The sequence below is a fragment of the Morchella sextelata genome (assembly GCF_020137385.1).
Source record: "Morchella sextelata strain SCLS chromosome Unknown scls_12, whole genome shotgun sequence".
Lineage (NCBI taxonomy): Eukaryota > Fungi > Ascomycota > Pezizomycetes > Pezizales > Morchellaceae > Morchella > Morchella sextelata.
Window position 1 is genome coordinate 858,387 of NW_025408627.1, and position 25,107 is coordinate 883,493.

The 25,107-nt window shown below is 50.5% G+C and overlaps 8 protein-coding genes across 8 annotated transcripts; 3 read left to right on the top strand and 5 right to left on the bottom strand.

The window, feature by feature from the left end:
* Nucleotides 1-290: 290 nt before the first annotated feature.
* On the bottom strand, nucleotides 291-875 carry H6S33_002103 (uncharacterized protein; the record flags this gene model as incomplete). The annotated part of the gene is made up of 3 exons (XM_044833455.1): nucleotides 291-434; nucleotides 497-645; nucleotides 788-875. 3 exons carry the CDS (start codon nucleotides 873-875, stop codon nucleotides 291-293), a joined length of 381 nt encoding a protein of 126 aa, XP_044693246.1.
* Nucleotides 876-1,689: 814 nt separating this feature from the next.
* H6S33_002104 (uncharacterized protein) lies at nucleotides 1,690-2,938 on the top strand (the record flags this gene model as incomplete). The annotated part of the gene is made up of 5 exons (XM_044833456.1): nucleotides 1,690-1,788; nucleotides 1,848-1,898; nucleotides 1,960-2,121; nucleotides 2,184-2,634; nucleotides 2,697-2,938. The coding sequence occupies 5 exons, from the start codon at nucleotides 1,690-1,692 to the stop codon at nucleotides 2,936-2,938; spliced, it is 1,005 nt and encodes a 334-aa protein (XP_044693247.1).
* A 7,396-nt stretch (nucleotides 2,939-10,334) lies between these two features.
* H6S33_002105 (uncharacterized protein) lies at nucleotides 10,335-12,294 on the top strand (the record flags this gene model as incomplete). Its single annotated transcript, XM_044833457.1, has 5 exons — nucleotides 10,335-10,787; nucleotides 10,883-11,117; nucleotides 11,185-11,337; nucleotides 11,411-11,544; nucleotides 11,632-12,294. 5 exons carry the CDS (start codon nucleotides 10,335-10,337, stop codon nucleotides 12,292-12,294), a joined length of 1,638 nt encoding a protein of 545 aa, XP_044693248.1.
* A 1,463-nt stretch (nucleotides 12,295-13,757) lies between these two features.
* On the bottom strand, nucleotides 13,758-15,021 carry H6S33_002106 (uncharacterized protein; the record flags this gene model as incomplete). The annotated part of the gene is made up of 3 exons (XM_044833458.1): nucleotides 13,758-14,605; nucleotides 14,673-14,742; nucleotides 14,923-15,021. 3 exons carry the CDS (start codon nucleotides 15,019-15,021, stop codon nucleotides 13,758-13,760), a joined length of 1,017 nt encoding a protein of 338 aa, XP_044693249.1.
* Nucleotides 15,022-16,516: 1,495 nt separating this feature from the next.
* Nucleotides 16,517-17,695, bottom strand: H6S33_002107 (uncharacterized protein; the record flags this gene model as incomplete). The annotated part of the gene is made up of 6 exons (XM_044833459.1): nucleotides 16,517-16,668; nucleotides 16,759-17,053; nucleotides 17,117-17,149; nucleotides 17,223-17,245; nucleotides 17,410-17,507; nucleotides 17,586-17,695. 6 exons carry the CDS (start codon nucleotides 17,693-17,695, stop codon nucleotides 16,517-16,519), a joined length of 711 nt encoding a protein of 236 aa, XP_044693250.1.
* Nucleotides 17,696-18,294: 599 nt separating this feature from the next.
* Nucleotides 18,295-19,684, top strand: H6S33_002108 (uncharacterized protein; the record flags this gene model as incomplete). The annotated part of the gene is made up of 4 exons (XM_044833460.1): nucleotides 18,295-18,498; nucleotides 18,586-18,674; nucleotides 18,737-19,012; nucleotides 19,075-19,684. 4 exons carry the CDS (start codon nucleotides 18,295-18,297, stop codon nucleotides 19,682-19,684), a joined length of 1,179 nt encoding a protein of 392 aa, XP_044693251.1.
* Nucleotides 19,685-20,204: 520 nt separating this feature from the next.
* On the bottom strand, nucleotides 20,205-21,975 carry H6S33_002109 (uncharacterized protein; the record flags this gene model as incomplete). The annotated part of the gene is made up of 2 exons (XM_044833461.1): nucleotides 20,205-20,759; nucleotides 21,283-21,975. The coding sequence occupies 2 exons, from the start codon at nucleotides 21,973-21,975 to the stop codon at nucleotides 20,205-20,207; spliced, it is 1,248 nt and encodes a 415-aa protein (XP_044693252.1).
* A 433-nt stretch (nucleotides 21,976-22,408) lies between these two features.
* Nucleotides 22,409-23,442, bottom strand: H6S33_002110 (uncharacterized protein; the record flags this gene model as incomplete). Its single annotated transcript, XM_044833462.1, has 2 exons — nucleotides 22,409-22,863; nucleotides 22,947-23,442. 2 exons carry the CDS (start codon nucleotides 23,440-23,442, stop codon nucleotides 22,409-22,411), a joined length of 951 nt encoding a protein of 316 aa, XP_044693253.1.
* Between the last annotated feature and the right edge of the window lie 1,665 nt (nucleotides 23,443-25,107).

A 25,107-nucleotide genomic window follows, 5' to 3' on the forward strand; every position in this document is an offset into this window, starting at 1 on the left:
ATAGACCACTAGAGATCATCTGGGGCCACTAAACAATCACTCTCCTCTTTCACTAGAATTCTTATTTCACCGATTTATATCTCCTATACTTACAATCGCTTAGATACTATGGTCAACTGAACGAGAGTAGTTTTCAGTAAGTTTGCCCGGGAAATTATCCTGTTCCGCAACAGGAGATCATACAAATTTTCGGTATATCGTACAAAGGCAGAGAGACAACGACGCGCAAGGATCTAAAGACCAAGTAAAAGAAAATAGAAAAGGAAGGAATGATGAAGGATGATATACGATCACCTCTCCTTCAATGCCTTATTTCTCTTCTCACGCCTCTTCAACCTCTCCACTCTCTTGACATGCATTTTCTCTGCAAGCTTCTCATATCTCTCCTTCTCCGCCTTTGCTTCCCGCTTTGTCTTCAAGGCTGCTATCCGTGCCTGTATACATTTTTACTCGTAAGCTTTCATGTCCTTAGCCTGGGGTAGTAACTGATACGCACCACTCTAGCAGCTTCCTTCTCTTCCTTGAGCTCCTTCTCTCTGGACTTCATTGCGGCCAGGGCCTTTCGCTCTTCAAGGCGGGCTTCCCATGTCTTGCTTGTGCCAGCTTTAGGCCGGAAGGCTTGCTTGGCGGGTTTCCATTGCTTTCCTGGTTGATTGATAACATCTTAGTATTGTTGTCATATTTCTACGTGAAGAAGAAAAAGAATTTATCTCCAAATGCGCAATGAGAAAAATGAGGGGAATAAGAGGGGCATGATGATATTCATTAACATAGAGAGGCGAAATACCATTCTTTCGGGCACCGGCGATGGGCGCAATGGAAGCACCGACAATATCCTGCGCTGCGGGGGCAGCAGTTCCTACTGTCTCAGCCATAATTCGTCTAAATTCTTCTCGGTAGCGATCGGAAAGTGAATTGGGGGCCTGGTGGGTTGTAGTGATAGTAGTCCTGGTGGGGGGGTAGTGGGGAAAGCTTGCGAGCTCGATAACTTTGTGTGAGGCAGAAATTATTTTAGAGATGTTGCTAATAGAATCTCATCAGATGATCAGATTTGATATGATTAACCAGGATCTGTGCCGTGTTATCTGATTGCATGCATCGCAGCCTTTCCCTTTGTGGGCGAGGGGGAAACAACAACTGCCAGGAACTGAGAAAATTTGCAAAGTGGCTTACAGAAGTGGGACTTTTTTCTCAATTCACTTCCCCGATGAGTACTGAAGAAGTTTTGGGGTCTCCCTAGTTCTGCTCTATATATTACGGATATTCATCTGCTTAACCAATCTCGCACAATCCTCCGTTTTTGACAGCTGCTGGTCTAGTAGAGGCAAGGTCAGGGTTTATTTTCCTGCACAAATAATCCCTCGAACTTGTCGTCAGCACCGTCAATCGTCAGAGCGACGTTTCGTTGCCAAAGCGTCCCTCCTCCTCCTCCTCCTCCTCCTCCAGCTCATCAAAACAAAAAGGAGAGTGCTTCTCCTTTTCCTGTTCCCATTGCGCCTATTCTTTCTTTCTTTCTTTCTTTCTTTCTACTTTCTACTTCTGTTCCGTTACATCAACATTACTATGACATCCACTCGATAGCTTTCTTTATTCTCTTTTTATTGTGGTGAAATTATTACCAGGTCTTTCAGTACAAATTTACTATACCCCATCTGCAAGATAACTGGACTCCCGTAAAGTACCGTACCAATGTCCCAGGAACCCATTCTTCTCGATGTCGCAGCGGCGACCAGTATTCATTCAGAGGCTGCAGCCCTTACCGGCTTCAAGGACCTATTGTTCGGCTCGGTGAGTCTGCTGGTACTGCAAATTCAACTACTTTCGAAGCTCATAGAAACTGCGCGCAGATTGCTGGAATGATTGGCAAGACCATTGAATACCCATTCGACACTGTCAAGGTATATCCGCTGTCAAAAATTCAGATCACAGTATGGCAAATTACTCACCCCCGGCCTGCAGGTACGGTTGCAATCGCAACGCGACGATGCCCCACTGCGATACCGTGGACCGCTCGACTGCTTCCGGCAAACAGTGGCGCAGGACGGAATCCGAGGCCTCTACCGTGGGATCTCGTCGCCTCTTGTAGGAGCTGCTGTTGAGAATTCGGCACTGTTCTTTAGCGTAGGTGGACCCTTTGCGCCCAGAGGTTGGTTGCGTCATAACTAATCATATGAGACTTCTAGTACAACATCGCGCAGGGCTTCGTCAAAAAGACCCTCTACCCGGCGATCCCAGAGAACGAAAAACTCCCGCTAAATGCGCTAGTCTTCTGCGGTGCCGCCTCAGGCGCCTTCGCCTCCTTCATCCTCACGCCGATTGAGCTTATAAAATGCAAAATGCAAGTGCAGACGATCGGGTTACAGCGCCCTGTCTCCTCCGGAGCCATTCCTAGTGCAACAGCAGGAATCCATACTGCAGCGGTCCGCCATGCGGGGCCTATTGCGCTTATTGGAGAGGTTTACCGCGTGTATGGGGTTCGCGGGTTCTGGCATGGTCAGTTTGGAACCTTCCTTCGGGAAACCGGAGGGAGCGCAGCGTGGTTCGGAAGTTATGAATATATGAGCGGTATGCTGCGTGGGTTGAGTGGGAAGAAGACGAACTCTGCTGGGGAGCAGATGATTGCCGGTGCTACGGGTTTGTCATCTCCATGTTTATTTTCCCACCTATATGTCATGATGATGCTGACGTTATAATAGCGGGTGTAAGCTACAACTTTATGTTCTACCCCGCAGACTCGGTTAAGTCGCGTATGCAGACCGAAGCCATCGGCGCCAAGGGTGATAAGATGGAGTCTTTCTTCACCGTCGCGAAGAAGATGTACCAGGCCGGCGGCATCAAGCCTATGTATAGAGGCTGTGGCATCACATGCATGAGGAGTGCGCCCTCTTCAGCTGTTATCTTCTTGGTCTATGAGAGCTTGAAGTCGTACTTCGCTTAATAGACTTTAAAATTTTGATGGTTTCATTGGAGCATGGGTCGGTTACTTGATCTTATTTTTCATGCGAGCTGGCTGGCTGGTTGTTGGTGCATATTATTTTGTATTTATTCTGTTGTTTGTAGTACTGGTTTTGGCGTTAAAAAGACACCATGGGCGGCGTGGAGCACAGATGTATCAAGGTTTTTCGTTAGGAATAGACAAAATTTGGTTTCTAGAATATTCTTCCAAAGGTTCTTTATATTACATGTGACAGAAGGCAGCCGAGTGATTGCCTATGATCCAAATCTCTTGGCAACTTTTTTTTTTTAATTCAACTCTTAGCACCTCCATTAGTGTCACCTTCGTTTATAAGTAGCCCTTTACACAGTTTAGACGTCGGAAAGATAGAGACCCTCGGATGGTCACGCAGCGTTACTATTGGCAGGAAACATGCAAGCCAGCAAACCCATTGACAGAGGAAGGTGTAGCAAATACATGTATATCGTGGGGTGATCAATTTTGAACGTGTTGAAACCGAGTCCTTCGTTGATTGAAGGATTCTTGGAAGGAAAGATAGATAGGGTCCTAGTAGCCTCAATCCCAGCCCCTATTGGTGGTAATCCTCTGCGGTGGAGATCCAGGCTGGTACCCTCCCTCCCCGCCACTCGTCCATTCAATCCCGATGCTCATAGTTGCTGTTTCGGTAGCCTTGGCTAATCTTTGGTTTCTAAGCAGTCTCGTACCCAACCCCTACTTAGCAGCAAGCTGCTCTCGCCAGTATGGAAGTAGAGGGGTTGGGGACGAGCCTAGTTTCTAAGCTAACTTGGCAATGCATGGTACTAGCGAGCGGCCCGGTTCGGAGTTTTGTAGACCATTGAGTTATCCCAGGTCTATCAATCTACTCGCAAACATAGATCTCCCACCCACCATGTTACGCTATGTCGGATCTTCATTGATGTCAGCTCACCCACGAGAATTCATGAACCGAGGTTATTCGTGGGTGTGTCTGGGACCACCTTGAATCCAATCCCCACAAAATCTTGGAAATTATCACATTGATCTGGGTATGAGAGGAAGAGCGGTGAGATAGGCCTGGATGCGTGGTCACACCTGCTGGTGCGTCTTTCTCGGTAATAACTGTCCCTCTATAGCTATCAGTGGCTAGAGGATCCAGTTAGGTGGCTTATACCGGAAGATTGCTCAACCTTTCAAAACATCACGTTGTTCCCCATTGGTTTAGCACACCCATAAACTCGTCAAGCATTGCGGTCCATAGACTGGACTGGCTCAAGCTTTGATTCCACTAGCTGAGCTGAGTCTTCTTACCTACATATTGAGTTGACTCAGCATAAGTCTTTTTCTTAATGATGGCCGCATATGAATTAAACAAAAAAAAAAAAATTTATGGGCGCGTTCAAGCTGCATGAGCGAAATCGAGTGATATCCTATGATTAAATAACCTTGGTACGTGGCAGAGGGATTTTCTTATGAAATCTAGCGAAAATATCGAGGGTTTGAAGAATGGGGAGCCTCTTGTCCAATAAGACTGGCTATAGGCTGATATCTCTTTCCCTCTATAGAGGGTAGGTTTCGAGTTAGTGGCCCTGAGAGAGGAAAGCATGTAGAGGCAATCATTTTTTGAATACCTCTCTACTTAAGGCTTACTTTATTACTTAGGTTTGATAATATTTACAATACAAAAGCCTCGAGCTTTACGTGTTTCAGCTCACACCGAGCCGAAGGGTTCAGGCTTATGCTTCGACTAGATTCGAACCGGTTCATTAATCACACCACCAATGGTGGCGGCGACCACAGCGACCACAGCCATCACTTTGAATCCAATCTCAGTCATAATATAGGTAGCTGGACACAAGGAAGGCAGGAAGCAGGCCCATTAATAGGAGGTGATGTTATGTTTTCCCAGATACGATTGGAGGGACCGGCCTGGGGTACTATTATCTTTTACCCAACTCTTGAGCTGCTTCAGGCACAGGTATTTCCAATACGGGCCCTTCACAGACATTCGTGAATTGCGGGCTTTTGCCAGCGGAACGGACTACGGTATCTGTTAATCCTCTGGTGCCCCTTTAGCTCATACGATTCACCAGACAATTCCTAGCCTATGCGCTGAATCGCCGATGGAATGGCTTTTATATTTTTTGGGATTTGTTCCTATATTCCCTATCTAAATATGCACCTGCATCGATACTGACAACCTTCACTAGTACACATAAATCCTTCAAATTTTGTTTAAACTTGTTGCTTAATGCCAATTGATATAAAAATTTATAGATAGCTTTTTAGTTCAAGGAGAAGCTGTGGCATCCCAATTGAAAAGAGATTCTAGCTCTCAGTTTGATCTATGGTTTAAAAGCATGCGAATAGTAAGGATAAAGCGGAGCCTCTTTCAACTAGATTGTTGAACTACGTTTTAGGTATTAGAGTGCTCTTTTGATTCCACCTTTGCTAAGCACAACATGACGGAGGTGATCCTGCCCGGGCTGAGGCACAGAACACCCCAGGGTGAGGGATGTACATACATGTATATATGTACTACATATCAACAATATATATATATACAATCTCTCTGTCCCACCAGCGAAGCCTTTCTCTTTGCAATTTAAAGAAAAATGCCCTTTTCTGGAAGTAGCTAGCTTAACAGGGCATTGAAATTTAACAATTTAACCTTTCTTGCAGGAGGCACGCCAGCTGGACCCTGGTGGGTGGCACCATCCGTAAAAAAAATCTCTGAAATGAAGAAACAAAACCCTCCTTATAAGATTGTGGAGATTTAGTATAACGCAATTGGTTCGGGGTTTGTTTAGCTCTGACAAAATAAATTGCAAAATCATTTGAATCATGAAATGTCACGCGGATTAATCTCTCGAGGCTTTTTCGTATCATCGTGACCACCGTCCATTCCAACCTCAACAGACCCAAGCGGACATAAATTTGCAGTTTGTCGGATCTCAAGAGCCTTTATAGGAAAGCTCTGGACGACATATATGGCACATCGATAGCTCGCTACAGTCTTAGTGCGCGAATTGGCAATTTGTAGGAGGGCCCTGTACTGGCCTAGTCAATTCTTAGAGAGGTACACGGGATCTCAGGGCTGCACACGAGAGGCGTGAGCAGCCTACTAGTGAATGAACCCACGCGCGAAGCCCCCTTCTCACGAGGTAGGCATTCATAAATACATGTAGAGTTGGTGATCATAATTATCCTCTCGACTGTTCATATACATGTATATAGGCTATTCTGTAGGATGTGAATTCTTATGAGCTCCAGCCTAACCCCGAGCGATGCAGGGAACAACCCTCTACTCAATTTCGTGGCTAGAATGAGGCTTGCACTTACTTCATATCCCAGATCTCCAGCTGCGCCGGTCCTAAAGTCCCAGAAACCTGGCCCAGCCTTAACTAACAAAGGTGAGGCTATATCCCATCCTGGCCCAAGAAAAAGATCCGGACCGCCACCGCGCCCCCATCTAACTCTAGGGCCACATATTACTTGCTTGGAGCACGACTCCATAGATATAGTAGGGATATATCAGTACATGTAGATACCTAATATGCCGCTCTAAGGCAGCATTGCAATGGCGATTCTGTGGCAAAAGAACGCTCGTAAGGCGGCTATATACCTCCCAGTCTCCCATATGACCATGATATTCTGCATGCGGCACAGGCAACAGCGGGGATCAAGTTGAAGTTGAGATGAGAGTTTGAGACCCAATTGCAAACCGGGTGGTGGACCTAGGCCGGATGTGTAGCTGGCCGTTGGAGGAAATCAGTACTGCTTGCATCGCTCAATTTGGGTCAGATTTACATGCCATTGAATAATCACAGGCATATGGTTGGAACCATAAGAGTCTGGTCATATATAAACGTTGGCCATACCCAGGCCAGATTCTCAAGTCCAGGCGTTTTTATGCTGGATCCATGTATGGCATAGATTGGGCTGGCATCACCTAGCTCCGACTTCAGATAAAATCAATTGATCGATTTAATGTTTGGGCTTACATGTACATGTATCTACATGTAGTATGCGTAGCTTACTGCATGTGCATAAGGCCATATGTACATTGCTTTCAATGTATAATGTACATGTACCTACCCTAAGATGGTGACGCAAATTTCCACTTTCCGGTAGTTCAATGGAGGATGCCTACAGCGAATTTGTACAGCCAGATCTCAGATCCGCACTTTTTTTCATGCCACAGGTGCTAAAACTGGTACTGTTCGACAACGTCTTTGGGGTCAGTTACATATACTCTCGCCTCATCACCATCAACAGGAGCGACATCGTTATTGTCATCGTCGTCGTCGTCGCCTCTTGGCCATCATCATGCCTCTTTCCTGTTCTCCACCTTTTCCTACACACGCGCTCTTTGAAGAGAAAGACACTGCCAAAAGCCACTCAAGCGTCCCTGCTGCGTACGGTTAGAAATTGTATCGGTTCTGCAACTGGTCTACCGCTATTACGCTTCAAGACTTATCACTCGGTTAACATGAGTGTCGAGGTCAGGCTAACTCAGGGAACGAGTTTCACAGTTCACAACGTCCTCTTTGCCTCTCACAACGGTTGATCTTGGATTCCCAAGGAGATTACAATGTGCTGATCCGGATACAATGGACCAAAGAATGGCGTTACTCTACCCAAGGAATCCCTTAGAGGCAGTCATCTCTAGATCCGCTATCTAAATTGGGACGTATGTTCATGCGGAGAGTTTCAACGCCTATGCGTCTCGATCGACAATCCCGCCCTCAGCATACAGACCATACTTCAGAAGACATTAATAAACTATCCGATATGTTATCGACGGCTCGCTTACTTATAGTCTTGGATATAGTTGCGCATGGATCAATCTCGGTGGCTGGGAGATTGAAAAACACAGGCACTATATTCGGGATTCAGTAGGTGCTTTATTCGCAGAGCCGCTACTCTGCCTTCTCTAACTTCAGGGCAGGGAGGTTCCGTGGGATAATTCAGATGGCAGTTCAGGGATTAAGTAGCTCGGAGTATTGCTCTGCACCCCCTTCTACCTAATGGCAAGGATCACGAAGATACTCTAGATAAACCCTGTTCGCGGGATATGCCTTCGGTACATATCGAGTTCCGACCTTTAAATTCGTCTGATGGATTTTATGCCGCTTATCTGCATAGCAGGCGGTTAAAGCTGGTCCGTGATAAATGCCGTCAACTAGGTGCATATCATCCTAGTCACTTCTCTCATGGCACGTGGGGAAACAAGAGTAACAGCCGAAACCGTCCTTTGCTTTACAGCAGAGTTTTTGCTATATTTATCTTCACAAAGTTGCCTGCATCATGAAGACCTACAGGAAGCACCTATATGGCGTGTGGCAGAGTTTGTACCACAGGCGACATCTACAATTGTACCTACATAGTTACATCGGGGAACCAAATGTGGCCGTGCACCTCATTGAAGAGGGGGGCGCCGGAGAAAGCTTAGTGAAATTCGAAAAGATCAGGCATTAGGCTGGGAGTATGATGCAGTGTAGACTGTGTATGTACTCTAGTGAATCCACTTGCATAGGAGCTAGGGTTCATAATACTTGGAGAAAAGTTTATTTTTTGCCCTTGTAACTCGATTTTGCCCTTGGACGTGACGCGCTTTTACGGATACTCTAATGTGGAGTGGAACAGTGGAACAGTGGACAAGATTTATTCTGCAGTCGATCAAACTCTCCTGGTCCACAGGAAAACCGATTTGAGTTTGTGAAACCTGGTGTGCAGGTTTGAAGAAAGGTTCGCCGTCGAACACCAAGATTTCCAATATGCCCCTTCACGACTACATGATGTAGAGTAGAAATCGACTCGTACTCCGGAACATCAAAATATATCTCGACTAGAGCAGAATTCCACTAAGAGTCGTCTACAAAACCAAAATAGCTTAGTTATTACAAGTCTAGATAACAGCACGGGCCGAATAGGTAAATTAAGCTAGATTACATGCGCCATTTGGTAAGAAGAACCAATTCAGGAAGTCAGCAACTTAAACAACTCGACAATTTTGGTGTAGCATCGGAGCTATATCCGTTTTCTGTACAGAAATAACCGATCAAATGACCTGCCGACTCTAAAGGCATGTCTCAACCTTATTTGTGTAGGCGGATTTACAGAACTAAAGGTGTACTGTAGGTATGTAGTTTTGTTGCCTTATAATTAACACAACCGTAGAGTACTGCAAAGCTGATTTACTGTACATACAGAGCGCGCGGAATATTGGTAATCCAGCGTATCAAATTGCGGTTTTATTCCAAGAACTTTATGTCCTTAATTGCCGCCATGATCATTTCGTTCTGGCGAATTGAATCCTATAGCACTGAGGATTACAGGGTTTTTAATCTCCCTATGAAATCAAAGAAAAGAAAGGGGTGGCTTCCATAGGGCTGGGCGGCAGCTTTTTATCTCGATGGTCGGCTGGATATGATACGATGGCACCTGCATGAGTCAAAATTCAACATTCCGAAGACCATACTACCTATACAGTTACAGGACATACCTGCGACAGACCCCTGCCTGGAATGCTGCAGTATCGGTGGTTGTCACTATTTTGGACCTCCGGTGAGCACTTACTTCATCCAGCATGATGGTCCAACTATTTTACCAATCAGGAACAGATCAGCCCTATGGGCCTATCAACCCTTCCTTTCCAATTCTGAAACGTGACAATAAATATCTACAAAATAGAAAGGAATTGAAAATTAAGAGGGCAAGAGGAAGAAGAAGAAGAAGAAGTCTTCTCCCTTATGCCTTAATACTAGAGTCCTCGGGGAGTCTACTAATAGCTATCGTACTACAGAGTAACATAAACACTCGTGTTACTGCCACTAGGCGTGGCACATACATACATAATTTCATTTAACTATTTCATACTAGTTGCCCATGAGCGTAATCCCTTAGCAACTGTATGATCACCATGAAGAAGCCAACACAGCCATCCATCCACCCTAGCCAATCCAACGGGCCCTAATTTATATGGTGGATAATAATACTTACAAGCGATCCCGTGCTGAGTGAGAGTACTTAAGAAGAACCCTTGGTGCTTCTACTTTTATTATCTCTGGTTCTGTCTGTCTGTTGGTTCTTTCTACCTTTGCTTTCTTGCTTTCTTGCTTCGAATTTCTTTGCACGAACGTACAAACAGGGCAATTAAAACAAGAAAACAATAATTATGAGAATCCCAAGTACTGTTTTGCCTCGGGCAACAACTCAGCCGGTCAATTCTACAATATCGGTTGACTTTGTACACCCAACACTCGAGATGGAAAATCTCTATCTATTGCCTTTAACAGTAAGTACCCAAAGACCAAAACAATAAGATAACAATGGGTAATACTAATACTCCAAACCAAAAAAAAAAAAGGTCTCCAAGCCCAGCGTATCTTTCCGGGCTATGCTATCAAACCGTCTCACCACCAGCTGGTTCCCCCTCGCCGAAGCCTGTAACAACACCGGTCCCGACGACACCAAGCCATGGTACAAATATCTCGAAAACTGCTATGAGAACCAACTCCTCGACCCCTCAAAGTCCACAACAATGACACAGACACCCAACGGTGCATTCTCCGTGCCCAGTACCAGCGAGCTTGCGGATGTCTGGGGTGAAGCCTACCGGGGCCAGGGAGGCACTGGGACTGATACTATGACGATTGCTGGGGTTGATATTCCGGATGTTGAGCTGAACTTTGCGACGGGTATAAATAGCTCGCATGCGCATGTGGGGTTGGCAAAGGGTTCGACACTGCTGGATAAGTTGGTTGAGCAGAAGATTATTAACGCGAGGGCCTTTTCGCTGTTTGTGGGGAGTGATGTGAGGTATTTGCAGAACTGGGATCCGAATGCGAAGGTACGTTGCATATGGAATCTCTCATAGGCAGGGGAGGAAACACCGAATTTTGTTGGTGGATATTGAGAGTTGATATGAGATGGTGTTTATTGCAGGATGCGAACTATCCTGGATCAATCGTTTTTGGAGGCCTCGATTTCGCAAAACAGAGCCAAACGTACATAAGAGGTGACCTTGACTCGGATGGGATTCCCCAGCTCGATGTCTCAGGCATAAACGTCCATGCACAGCACGCGGTATATGACATTCTGGGAGACCTGAAAGTCGATACATATGATGCAGAGATCGATGTCTCGAGCCCTTGGATTTACGTTCCCGAGGTTGCTGCTCGTACGTACCGATGATCCCACCCTCTTGTCTTTGCTCGAGGACTTTGCTAAACCCGGGTTCTTTGCAGAGGCTATTCGTGCTAAACGTGATAATGACTGGAACGCCTCGGGTGATATTGTGAGCACCCCTGTACACCTGGGCAACATCTCCATGACCGTGAAGGTGAGGGGAACTGGGCATGGGGGTGCATCGGAGGTCAACATCACATTTCCAGAATCAAGTACGTGCCCGCACCGATTCAATCCCCAAATCGAGAAATCCGAACGACTGCTAACATATTGGTTATAATATAGTTTGGGGATGGGACAGGAGTTATTACGCGGAGCCCAAAGTCACAAAGGACAAATTCTTCCCGTTCCTGATCAACAAGTCCACCGCCCGCGCAAGGGTTATCCTTGGAAGGCCCTTCCTGAAGGCTGTCTATCTTGTGAGTTTTTTTTTTCATATGCTATTACTTATGTGTATATATATATATATTTCGAGCGAGTACTCACAATTTGGATCTTCCCCGTAGGCAATCAACTATGACAGCAACGAATTCCAAGTCGCCCCCGCCAGCTACTCCTCCGACTCCCAAATCAAACCCTTCGGGGCTGTCGCCGCCGACGGCAGCAACAGACTCGAATCCTTCCCCAGCCTAACCAACGAGGAGGGACAACCAAGCCCGACCGTCACAGCCCTTCCCGACCCCAGCGGCACCGCCCTCGCCGACTCCTCCTCCAGCTCCAGCACCCCCACCGGTGCCATCGCCGGCGGCGTCGTCGGTGGAGTCCTAGGCCTCCTCGCAATCGCAGGTCTCATCTTCCTGTTCATGAGGCGGGGCAAGAAGAAGCCGTGGGTTGAGAACAGAGAAAATGTCCTGCCTACGCCGTCAACGGCCGGGCTGAGTCCCGACGCGATGGGCGCCGCTGCCGCCGCCCCCCACAACCAGGAGCAGCCGCAGGAGTACTCCAAGGCGGAGCTCCCGGCTAGCACCGAGAGACATGAGCAGTACTATGCGCCGCTGGGAGAGCTGGCGGCCGGGTCGCCGACGGAGGTGAAGCAGGGGTACTATCATGAGCCGGAGGTGGACCCGCAGGAGGTGCCCGCGAGCCCGGTGGTGCCGGAGGCGTTTGTGCATGTGCCGAGACCACCGCATGCTGCGGTGCCCGGGCAGGAGACACATGAGTTACCGTAATCGGGAAGGGTGTGTTTAGAGTAGTGGACTTAATGTTTAGGGGTGTGGATAGTTTTGTATAGTACGGCTTTTTTTTTTTCTACTTACTGCGTGCGTGTAGATCCAGCGTTCGTTTGTTATATGCCTTTCTTTTGTCTGTATGGAGCGGCGTTTTGTACATGTACGATAACTATAATTCATGATAAAAGTAAATACAATCGAATCTGCTCTGCCTATACATAGCTGTTATCCTTGGCACACATTAGCTATGGAATCAAGCTTAAGCATAAGCTTAAATCAACCCTGGCATCTACACCCAGCTAACCTCCGCCCCTGTCCTTGTTCCCAAGAGAAGTGTTCTTTACATTGGTACATACGCGTCTGCGGTTCGGCCCGGGCCATGCATGGAATTGAGTTTATAGCTAAGGTTTTAAGGCCTGGTACCTTGCTCATTGCAGCTGTCCTGGAACGAATATTGAAGTATCGGCTTTCTTCCTTTCACTACTTACCTAGATAGAGATAGTTGTGAGTACATGTAGCCATGTATACTTGTGGATCCAGGGCACACTCCAGTGAATACTTCGTCCCCCTCCCTACAATGTGGGTTCATGGGATATCACTCGACTGTGCCAATCTTTTGGAGACGGTACATGTATATATGCCGAGCGGGCCAAGGTCTGGCAATATTGCTCTAGTCCAGTGAGCATAAAATGGCCCATTAAGGAAGAATTATTTAGGAGTGAAACAAATACCGGCAGGCAAGCAGCGGCTCACCCACCCGCAAAGATAACCGCCCGCCCGCCCGGCTGTCCGTCCGCAAGGCGGTCAAAACTAAATTTTAGCAGCGCTGAAAAGGCATAACGGCCGCTATGAAGTTGGCAACAACTGCCACGTGGTCACGTTAGTAGTTAGTGGTATTAGCTGCGCTACTCAACTGCTAAGGTGCTATATTTTAAGGCACTTTTCGCCGGCATTGCATACTGTTCATATTTCGCGTCTTGTCCGTTGTTTGGCAAACACTCTCATTGCGGGGAAGAATAATTGATAACCGGCGTTCAGATTCTTTTATGTGATATCGAGGGCTTGGTGGGTGAATTGGTGCAGGCATATATACTTTCGAGCAAACGAGGCTAAAATACTGTGTTTTTCCCAGTGTATTTCCGTGTATGTACCGGTAGTAACTCTCCGCCGAAAGTCTTTCCCTTCGCTTCGTCTACTTTTTTTTAAGTTTTTTTCCTTAGGCTCCCTGCATGCTTTTGTACGTCTACTCATTTTTTTGTCTGCTATATTAATACTGCCACTTCTAGGCTCTAGGGATTCGGAGATATATATTATTGCACACGCCAGCGGTGGGTCGTCTGTCCGTCCGACCATTTGCAGCAGGCGTCTTGGTGCGAGTGACACCCCATGATCCACGCCTTTTTTACTTTTTTTCTTTAATTCATTAATTCATTAATTGCGTATGATCCGCACCTCACCAACCTTCATCCAAAGCCATAAACTTCGTCGTCGTTGCCCGCCCATCCTTGGCACATCCAGCATATAACAAGCTCCTCAACCGCCTCTTCCCTCCCTTCCTTTTTCCATAAACACCAGGAGTCAGTGACTTCCCCAACCGTCCCCCGAGCCTCAGGACGGGTGCGAGATTGGGCGGGGAAGCCACTGACGTTTCCTGTCCGGAGGCGTCCCCCCCTCTCTCCTCCCCTCTGGGTAGGAGAGGAAGAGGAAGATGGGGACGATTCTTCTCCCGTCGCTGCTGGACAGCGACGGGGAGTATTGAGACTTGCCCGCCGAGGAGGGGAAATCCCCCCCCTCATGGCTTGGAGCCCTTGTGCGCCCCGCCTCCTGCACTCTGAAGAGAGGGGGAGGGTTGGGCCGGGCTCGCCGAGGGGGGGATATACCCTCCTATGGCTAGAGCCTTTGTGTCGGCCGCCTCCCGCCCTCGAGAAGAGGGGGTGGAGGGCCAGGCTTGTCGGGGGGAAGAATCCCCCGCATGCTCTGAGCTGTTGCGCCGCCTCCAGCCCTCGAGAAGAGGGGGAGGTCGGCCGTGCTCGCGGAGGGGGAGAAACTCCCCTCGTGGCTTGCCCCCTCCTGTCCTCTGTGGAGAGGAGGAGGTTGTTCGCCGGGGAGGAGAACCCCCCCCCCCCCCTCGACGAGCCTGGCTCACAGCTCCTCTCCTTCGAGGACAGGAGGGAGAGAGAGACTTCTGGCCATGAGGCAGGGGGTCTCCCTTCCTGTGGCTGGAAGCCTCTGCTCTCCCTCCTACCCTCGAAAGAGGGGGAGGCGTGAGCCAGGCTCGCCGAGGGGAGACCATCCCCCCTCACAGCGCCGCCTCCCCATTAGGGGGTTAGGCCCGCCTGCTGAGGGAGGAGGGGAGCCTCCCCCTCATGCCAGGCAACGTCTCTGCTCCCTCGTCGAGGGGGCGGCCGACGTTTCCCCCCCGTTGGGTTCCTGGGCGCTGCCGAGGGCCTAAAAGGGATGAAAATGTCGGTTTTGGCGTGGCTGGCCCGCGAGGTCGAAAGGCCCCGAGGCGGCCAAGCTGGGTGTTGGCAAAATGGGGCCCGAAGAGGCCGCTAGTTGCCCCTCCGCCCCAGCCCCCGCCTACCTGTAGACTTGCGGCTTCTGGGTGGTCCTTATGCTCCGCCTCACGGTGAGGTAGCAGGTCTCCGCCAGGATGTTTCGTTTGCCCCTCCTACGGTACGGGGAGGGGCTATGTTTCCCATACACCGCGGGGGCGAGAGGCAGCATTTTTGCGTCCCTGTTGGGTCCTGGGCGTCGGCGAGGGCCCGAAAAGGATATTTAATGTTCCTCTTACCTCCCGCCGGCCTAGATATCGAACCGCGCCTAGGAAGTAGTTAGTAGAGTTTGCATCTTCCTAGGTCGAATTCGGAGGTTTGGTTAGGCTGTATGTCTATAACGTAGCTATATGTAATCTCCGAGGTAAGTGCTAGAAACGGAGGCTGTTGAAACGTAGGTAAGATTACCGCTCTAGGACAACCACCATTTTTTTTTTTTCTTACTTCTATCCTGGGAGACCCTGTGGAGTGCATTTCTCTATAAATACTTGAGGCCCACGGATTTCGAAGGAACGCCTGACGGGTCGAGATGTTGCCCTGGTTTGGCTTTGTGACGTGGTCGAGCTCGAGCCTGATGACATGTCATGATGCTGACCAAATGCTAAATGTGAACTTCCGAAAGCCCCTCTCCAAAAAAAAAAAAAAAAAAAAAAAAAAAAAAAACCCATAAAAAGTCCGTAGAACACAAACACCGTGAGTAGCTGCCAGGATGTGCATCCCGGCTAGAATCACCAGATATCACTCGCACGAGAATCTTCCATCAGCGGCATGTGTTGTTTGCGAATGCGGGAATGCGAAGGTAAACGCAAAGTCTGCGAGACATGGATGGAGGCCTCTTTATATACCCCATCAAACCCTTAGTGCGCTGAAATATCCATCATTAACTACAATGTACATGTGCATGTACATGGAGTGACGATGTCATAGTGACGAACACGTGTGTCTTCCTAGCTAGGCTCGGAGGCCACGCCATCGTGTACCAGCGTTACCGCTGTTCAAACAGCTTCCGGTAAAGAGGCTTGGATATGGATGTGTGTTTGACCCAGGGTACGTGGTCTATGTATAAGTGCTACAAATGTCGCGGGTATCCCTTAAGCCGTCGATGCTGACCCCCCCCCTATAACAGAAGAATTAAATTTGTATGAGAGATCTATTACATATTTGATAAGAGAGATAACGGGATCTGTTAGTAAAGCCACACCAAATTCGCTTTTTTTTTTTTTTTTTTTTTTGGTGGGTCAGATAGCTAGCAGTTCGATGCTTGGTAGGAGTATGTACAGAGAGACCACACTCAACATAAAATAATGTGGCTAGAACAATTAACAAGCTTTCTTCCAGAAACTATTTTCTACAGGGTGGTCGACTTTGATGGTTCGCCGGCGTGAGCAGAAAGGCTAGAATAGGGTTTATTCAGGCACATATATATAGACCCATCTCTCCTCGACGAGTCTAACCCCATGATACCAAAAGAAAAAGCTGTTAGCACGAAGCACAGTTTTCCAGTCCGGGCCAGTCAGTTTAGATTTCATTATTGGAATATCATCAGTGATATGTAGTCTGACACTCTCATGTATACCCTACCACGTACTCACACCAACAACCCAATCCCAATATCCGATTCCGCACTCATATCACACCAATGATCATCTAGATAGCCCCTCTACACCCTACACTCTACTAAATACTCCCTCCACCACCCTCCCACCCCCCACCATCCCCTCCAACACCTCCCGAAACTCCCCCTCCCCATACACCCTCCCAAACCGATCCCCTTCATGCCCAAAGTCCAAAAACCGCTCCAACGTATCCTCGCCCTCCTCTGCCCCCCACACACCCAGTCAGCCCATCCACCATCCCCCATGCCCCTCTCCCCTCTCCCATCCTCATCCCCAGGTTAGAATTCACTCACCTTCCGACACAATACAGCTCCACACCGGCGGCTCCGCCACCCACCGCCACCCGCGGTCGCCCTCGTCGTTCACGATCTCGCGCCACATGTGTGCGCGCGTGCTCGCAAACAGGCGCATGTAGTCCTTTGCAGGGACGAGCTTGAAGTGGGCGGGCGGAGAGGCGGGGTGTGTGGGGAAGGTGTGCGAGAGGTAGCTGTGGTGGGAGAGGCCGAAGGGGAGGGTTGTGTCGAGGTCGTAGACGGTGATGGTGTGTGGGGTGGTGCGGGGGTGGTGCAGGAGGATTACGTGGTAGTCCTTTGGGGGGGGGGGGGGGGTTAGTAGGGCGGGAAGGAAGGGGAGGGGGAGGGGGGAGGGTACCCAGTAGACGGGGGTGTCGGGGGTGGTGCAGACCTACGGGGCGGGGGGTGTTAGTTGGTTTGTCTTAGGAAATAAGAGTAGCAGTGGGGTGGATATAGGTAGGTACTTTCTGGAAGCTCAGTGCGACGCCTGTAATAGGTTTAGCTGGGTTAGCACTTGTAGCACTCTCTCTCTCTCTCTCTCAGGTTGTAGATGTTTGTCACTCAAGTGATATCCCGCAAGCCCAACTAGCTAGGCAGAGCTATAGCTACCACACGAGCACCCATATATTCCACAAGGCAAGCAAAACTAACACTTCTCAATATTCGAGATAAAGACCACATAGAAGTCTTCCCAAAGCTCGGGCGCCACATGGTCCCGGATCATGCAGTATATGTTCTCCTCGCAGTAGCTACAAGCACACCCCGGTCAGACTTATACCCCACCCAGATTAAAAGTACCGAGTAAAAAAAAAGAAATACAAACGTACAACTGCGTGTATTTCACCTGGGACAGCTCAAACACGCCCGTCACTGCGACAAGCTCGGTGGTGGAGCTGTCGTTGGGGGCGTTTGCTAGGTCTGCTATTGCGGCGGGCATTGCTGGAGGGAGTATGGTGCAGCTGAGTGCAGGGTCTCAGGTAGAGCAGAGCAGTACCAGGCATTTAAATAAACTGCCCCACCTGGGCGTACCTACAGTGGGTTCAGCCTAACGCAACCCAACCCAGAACTCGGTCCACCACTCAGGCCCGCAGCTGGCTAAATTATAGTAGAGAGTAGAAGCACAATAAACTGGTTTAGAGACAGTGCAGTGGGCCTGGTGCATGTGCTGGTTTTCTACTATCTTTGGTACTCTACCGCTCTCGAGTGCCGATAAGCGAGACGTCCCGTTCCCGTTCCTGAGCAGCAGCAGCAGCAGCGGGATCCCTGCACCGCACCGCACACAAAACAGCCAGCCAGCCAGCCAGGTGCGACCAGAGAAAGCGGCTGAGGTGTCCTCTCACTACATACTGCTCCATGCCTCCATGTAGCTACGTAGCTGCCGAATTTCTACATCTCCATCTTTTCTCTCGATACCAGTTATTTTGATCATTTCCTCTGAAATATAATACAACCCATACCCGGTAAGTAAAGCACCCGCACCCGCACCCGCACCCGCCATCCCCATATATCCCGCCATTGCTAACCACCCCACTAGTAATGGCAAAAGGCCGCGCGACCTCTTCCGAGCCCGCCGCGGGCGCAGACATCAACAAGATCGACGCCCGCCCTCACCTCGACGGCGCAAGCAGTGGTGGTGGTGGTGGGGTGTCGACGCTGTCGGCGCTTGCGCAGGCGACGGTGCCGGCGTGGGTGCAGACGGCGGTCATGGTCGGTCTGATCTTTGGGGGGTGCTGCTCAAACGTGAGTTCCGATCATTGGCCCCTCTGTGCGCGGGGGGTGTTTCGGCGCTGGGGAGCTGGTAAAGAAGGAGGGGAAGAATAAAATGAGGATGAAGAAAATGCAGAAGTAGAAGAAGAAGAAGCTAAACCCACTGCCACCCCGGCGCAACAGGTATTCGCCCTCGAAGCCATCATCAAGTGCGCCTCTCCCCCCTCCCCCCTCCCCCCCCCCGCCTCCCCTTCTAACTCCCATCCCCCAGAACCGAACCGCAAAGCGGGCACCTCCTCACCTTCGCGCAGTTCCTCTTCGTGGCGCTCGAGGGGCTGCACCACCACTTCGACCGGCGCTCGCCCACGCTGCTCAAGAAGAACGCCGTGCCGCTGTACCGCTGGGCCGTGCAGATCCTGCTGTACTTCAGCGTGTCGGTGCTCAACAACTATGCGTTCGGCTTCCGCATCTCGGTGCCCGTGCACATCATCCTGCGCAGCGGCGGGAGCATGACCACGCTGGTGGTGGGGTGGGTGTTTGGCAAGCGGTTTGTCCCTCTTCTCCCCTCTCGGGCACCCTGACTGATAGGATGCGGCCGTGGGATTCTAGCTACACCCGCCTGCAACTCCTCTCTGTCCTAATCCTCACGCTCGGCATCGCCCTCTGCGCCTACAGCGACAACCCCCCTCCCTCCCGCAGCACCTCCCCCACCGCCACCGCCACCTCCACACCCACCTACATCACCGGCCTCCTCATCCTCCTCCTCGCGCAGGTGCTCTCCGCATTCATGGGCCTCTACATCGAGCGCACCTACCACACCTTCGGGCACCACCCGCGCGAAGGCCTCTTCTACAGCCACTTCCTCTCCCTCCCGCTCTTCCTGCCGCTGCTCCCCTCCATCCGGTCGCAATGGGAGCGCCTCGAGGGCCTGCGCTGGTATCTACTCGCCAATGCGGCAACGCACTATGTTTGTTCGAGAGGCGTGAATTTGTTGGCTGCACGCTCGAGCGCGCTGACGGTCACGGTGGTGCTGAATGTGCGCAAGCTGGTGAGCCTGGTGGTCAGTGTGTGGGTGTTTGGGAATGTGTTGGGGTGGGGTGTTGGCGTGGGGGCGGGGGTCGTGTTTTTGGGCGGGGGCTTGTATGCGTTGGAGGGGCAGAGGGTGAAGAGGGAGAAGGCGGCGGCCGCGGCGGCGGGGGGCGGGAAGAAGAAGGATTGATGGGGGGAATTGAAGGGGGGATATATACAGTTGCTGCAGTTGTGATACCATATAGTTTAGTTTAGATAGATTTTGGGTGCGCGGGATGGGCGCGGGATGGAATAGATATTGTGGTTGTGGTAATCATTCCCATTTTCTTAGTGTAGTGAGTAGTAGTAAAATGTGGTTTTCAAATAAAGTAACCAGTGGTTGATGTCTTTTGATCATTGACACTCGGTCATTGTTACTACTGATGACCACTGCTACGCGTGCACACCACAACAACCCAAAACCCAAAGCCAAAACCAGATAGTTACCTGAGATCACTTTTTTTATTTTATTTAATCCTTTTGTCTAACTACCCATCTAAACACCCTTTTGAAAAAAACCGAACCGAAAAGAGTAAAAAGACCAGAAAGAAGAACCAGCCACCGAACCAGCACCAAATTGAAACCAGAACCAGCATCAAACAAACCGGGAAAAAAAAAAGAGAAACAAAAAACCAGAAAAAGAACCCCCCCCCCTCCCCCCCCAAACCAAATTACCCCCTCATCACCGTATTCTCCCTCTCAAACCTCATGAGATACCCCACCTTCCACCCGCCCAAGCCCCCCACCGCGACCTCCAACGCCACCCCCTCCTCAAACCTCTCCCTCAACCCCGCCACCATCTCCCCCTGCAACCTCACCTCCTCAAACCCGCCACTCCCCATCGCCGTCCCCTGCTGCTGCTGCCCACCCCCCTCCGCACCGTCATCTTCCTGATAAAACACCTTCACAGCCCTCATCGGCCTCTCCACCGCGCTGCTCGTGTACCTCACGTCCGTGCTAAACAGCCACAGGCGCAACTTGCTCTTCTCCTCCTGCGCAGAGGAGGAGACAAGCATACGCCGCACTCCCTCGCCCTCGGCGAGCGCGAGCAGCTTGGCGGCAAGGAATGGCTCGAGCGGGTACGAGTACTCCTCGCTGATGCCGTGCGCAGAGAGGTGCAGCTTGAGCTTCCACTTGTTGAGGCTGTAGCTGCGTGTCTGGGGGTCGGTGGCGCCGAGGTGGGCTTTGCAGTTTGTGCAGTAGAGGCCGTGCGGGTATTGGGTTGACTATCCAATCATTTAGTTAGTTAGCTTAGTTATTATCGTAGAGGACCTTTTTTTTTTATAGCTAGCTAGGGAGATAGTTCGCCCGAGCTGCAAAGAAAGAAGACCGGGAAAGAAAAAGCGTAATGTTCCTCACTAACATTCCCCCGCTGCCTGCAGGCTTGTGGCAGAAAGGTGAAACTAAGAGGATTCTACAGCGGCCACTTCCCCAGGGGAAAGGGACCGCCGCTCTCTCGCCGCTCCCCCGCGTAAGGGTCCCGCGGGCGCTATGCATGGGACGTCCGCCCGCGTAGGCCGGGGGAATTGCTTTCCCCGGTAACACAGAGCCGGCCCGTCATGACAGCATCCTCACAGGGCCCCCCGAGTGGGGAGGAGAGAGACAATTAATCTGGGGCAATTGTATCGATGCAGATAACCACTGAAGTGGGCTACTGACCTTCTTTTTGCCCCGTTCATTTTCCACAAAGAAAAAAAGAAAAGGAATAATAAAAAAAGAAAAAAAAAAGAAAAACAGAATGGAAATTACCTCAACAACCTGCACACCCACACAATCCGCCTGCGCAACCAAAAAATACGTCAAATCCACCAGCACCGTGCCCGCCTCAGCTCCAAACCCACCCTGAAGCACGCCATACCTCGCCCCCTCGCCATTCGTCGCGGCGGCGGCGGCGGCGGCGGCGGCGATAGGAGCAGTATGAGCATTAGTATGAGCCCCATTAATCTGCTGCTTCTTCTTGTCGGGCCCGGGCTTATGGCAATGCCAGAACTCCATCATCTCGGCCCAATTGCCCGACGGCAGATCCTTCCACGTCTTCACGGCCGCACCATCAACGAGCACGCATGCACACGCCTTGCACATGAGCGAGACGCTCTTCCCAGACTGTGCCAGGGCGGCCGCGGTCCACGGGACATAGTTCTCCGCGGGCTCGTTGTTTGGAGGTGAGGCGGGAGCTGCGACGGGGAGGCGGTACGAGAGTGTTTTTTCGCCTATGGCGGTGGTTCGGAGGGTTGATGTGGCGACGCGTACGGCGACGGCAGCAGGGAGCGGGAGGGGTGTTGATGTGCCATTGTGCACGAGGAGGAGCTTGGTGGGGCTTGTGAGGGTGAGGCAGGTGGTGGGCGTGGACGGTGTGGGGAGCGTTATTGAGATTGAGATTGAGCGGATGTTGGGGAGGAGCTCAGCGTGGAAGAGCGGGGTGGGGACGGGGGAGGCAGACATGGCTGGCCGTCTGTGGTATGCGGGACTGATTGTACTCTAGCTGGTACAGTCTGGTTCTGTTGATGTCTTGTCAATTGCGGGACAGGCAGGCAGGGTTGTTGCGGTGGGGTTTCGTTGCTGACGAGCGTGTGCTTGGCAGTAGTCTGCGCAATGGAATGGACAGCCCAAACTGACATATGTTGTGATCCCGTCAGGAGTAATCACTCGATCGGGGGAGTAAGTACATGTATGTTGGCAGCGGTGGCTAACGGATAACACAGAGCCCACCTGGAGTAATCACTTGGAGGCGTGATTGCAAAGAGGGCTGGCTAATAATATTTGTTGCAGTAGCAATCATTTCTACTACTACCGATCTACCAGGGTCTTGAATAACCAGGGCTTGAATACTAAAGCTTCAATCTAATCTGTAGGCTATGTAAGTGACTGCATCCCGTCAAACCAAGCTCTCCACCTCTCCCAACCCTTCAAACTCCGTCCACTCCCCCTCCATTCCCTGCAAAATCCGGCTCTTCTCGGCCCACCTCTCCTCCAGCCATGTCCTCAGCCCCTCCTCATCCTCCGGTAGCTCCTTGATCTCAAATCTACGAACATGCACATGGAACCTCCACGGCGGCGAGACTCGCGCCATAGCAAATGTCTCCCACATTGTAGGAGCATCCATGAATCCCTTCCCACTACCACCGGCCTTTGAGTAGGCCAGGGTCAGGTCGTAGACGTGCTTGATGTGCGAGCTGCCGTCACGCAGGTTCTGCACCTCCGTCACGAACCCTTTGGAGCGCGGGTAGAGGACGTGCGGGAAGACAGGCTTCCCGCGGCTCTCGCAGAAGGTTTTGGTGTCCTCCCATTTCTTCTTCGTGAAGCGAGTGCCTTCAGAGTACGCAATTAACCCTATACGGGATGTCAGTCCATCGATCAAGAATATGGCAGGTCAATTGGTTTTTTTTTTTTTTTTTGGGGGGGGGGTTCCTTACAGATTGGCAGAGCTGCGCTCTTGATGCCCTCAAAGAGAGCTTCAAACTCCTTACGATCATTCACCCAGTTCCTCGAGACCATGGGCATACCAAGCGCAATCATACCCCACCCCAAGAACGGGACCCACCGCAGCGAGGCTTTGGCAAAGTATCTACTGCTGCCCAGCATGCCCGCCTTGACGGCCAGAGCTTGGACCAGGTAGAAGTCCGTCCACGAGACGTGATTGGCAATCACGATTGCATTCTCCAAGCGCGGGAGATCATCCCCAGAAACGGTGATCTTTGCGCCCCGGGAGCGCTCAAAGTAGAGCTGGATGTGCACCCAGACGGTGTACGCGATCTGCGAGTTTACCGCGTATATCTGCGCGGGAAACGGCCATGAGAAGGGCAGGGTGAGGGTCAAGAGGATGTTTGCGAGGATGAGATGGAGCAGCCAGGGGATGAAGAAGAGGAGGGCTCGAAGAATGGCTACCGGGGATTTTGTGGATGGAGCCATCTTGTGGGGGGGCTTTTTAGTTATTTTGGCTACTGCTTTGTTTTAATTAGGGGGGGGAGGAGGAGGTGGAGCTTTGATGCTGGAGCTGTCAGAGCTTGTACAAATAGTTAGTTGGAAACACCAAGGATCTGGGATGATATTTGGGACATCAGGACAGATCGCGGGCCGCATGGTCGATCTCCATTGCGTGCATTCTGGCTGGAGATCAATAATTGATATGTATGTAACAATGTGCAGGATTCCAAGGGCACTCTTGAGATCACGATGGGAGCCTTCACACTCACTGTCCAGGGCAGAGAAAGCCATCCTACTGGGCGCGTGTCGTGTCGTCGTCTACAATTGAAGCTGTAGGCAATTACTGCATGTTTCCAGAACCCCCAGAAACACACTTGTCTCTCGATCTCATCCCCATATTGGCCACCGTCATAGCAGAGAACAGAGTAGAATAGCAGTAGAGCCACCATCGTCATCAAATTTCCACTCCGTCCTATCCAATTTCCCCACTACTCTACGTAGGCAGCTTCGGAAATCTCCATCCTGATGCACAGGGGGGTTTTACTTACAATTCACCCTCCCGAGCATCAAAACCAGCAGGGCGGTGCGACGCCATAGATCCAGACCCGCAGCTCCCGAGCTCCGCCCTCTCTCGATCCCCCTCCATCCCCACGTGTGGCTTTCCTTCCCGACGTCAAAAGAAGCTTCAAGTTGCATGGGTGGCAAAAACGCAGTCTTAATATAATCCTGCTTGCTGCGCCCTCCTGAAATTCGAAATTCTGCAGAGGTTCTCTGGTATATATGAAGGACGGTCGGAGTATCTAGGTTCCCCGGAGTCGAAGAAGCAGAAGAAATCCAGAGAGACAGGACGGTTTAAGAGGACGCTAAGTACTTACTTTACGCTCTAACCGTGCCCCAACACGCTCCCCTTCCCCCATCCCTTCCCAGCCAGATCAGATCAGATCGATCCGAACGTTGCTTTCGCTACTGAACTCTATCGAAATAATCTCCGGCACCCCTCGAGCTTCCCCGGCCTTCTACATTCAACCATCCCAGATCACGGGGAGGAATACGAACCTTTGGGTCAGGCGGTATATAAAGGGATCCAGGATAAACATAATACAACCGTAACACCCACCCACACAAACCGACACACCCGCCCCCCCAAAACAGCGTTTCGAGTATTTGTCAACCTGCATATGCGCCGAGCCTGCTAAGAACGAAGGGAAGATCGCATCGCCTGTTCCCCCGCGACCCACCCCGGCCCTCTCCCTCTGTTGCCTGACCATCGATCCCTTTCTCTATCTAATACTACCATAGAGAGAGAGAGAGTTCTGTTTGCAGCGACCATAAAAAAACAAAAAGAAAAATTTATCTACGGCATCACGTACGTGCTTTGAAATTGTGTGGGTAAACTTTTCTCCTTTTCATTAACTGTTCTTGGTTGTGAGGAAAAATATCAATACTCAAAAATAAGCTGTTCAGTCTAGCAGTACTACTACTACACTACTACTACTACTACTGCCACTACTATCGCGATATACTCTACTGTCCCAGCTCAGCTCAGCTCGGCCAACAGCTTACAGCTCACAGCTCACAGCTCAGCTTCAAATAGCAATAAAGGGAAAAGGCACACGGGAGAAAGGCCGACTACTTATCTCCCCTTGATTC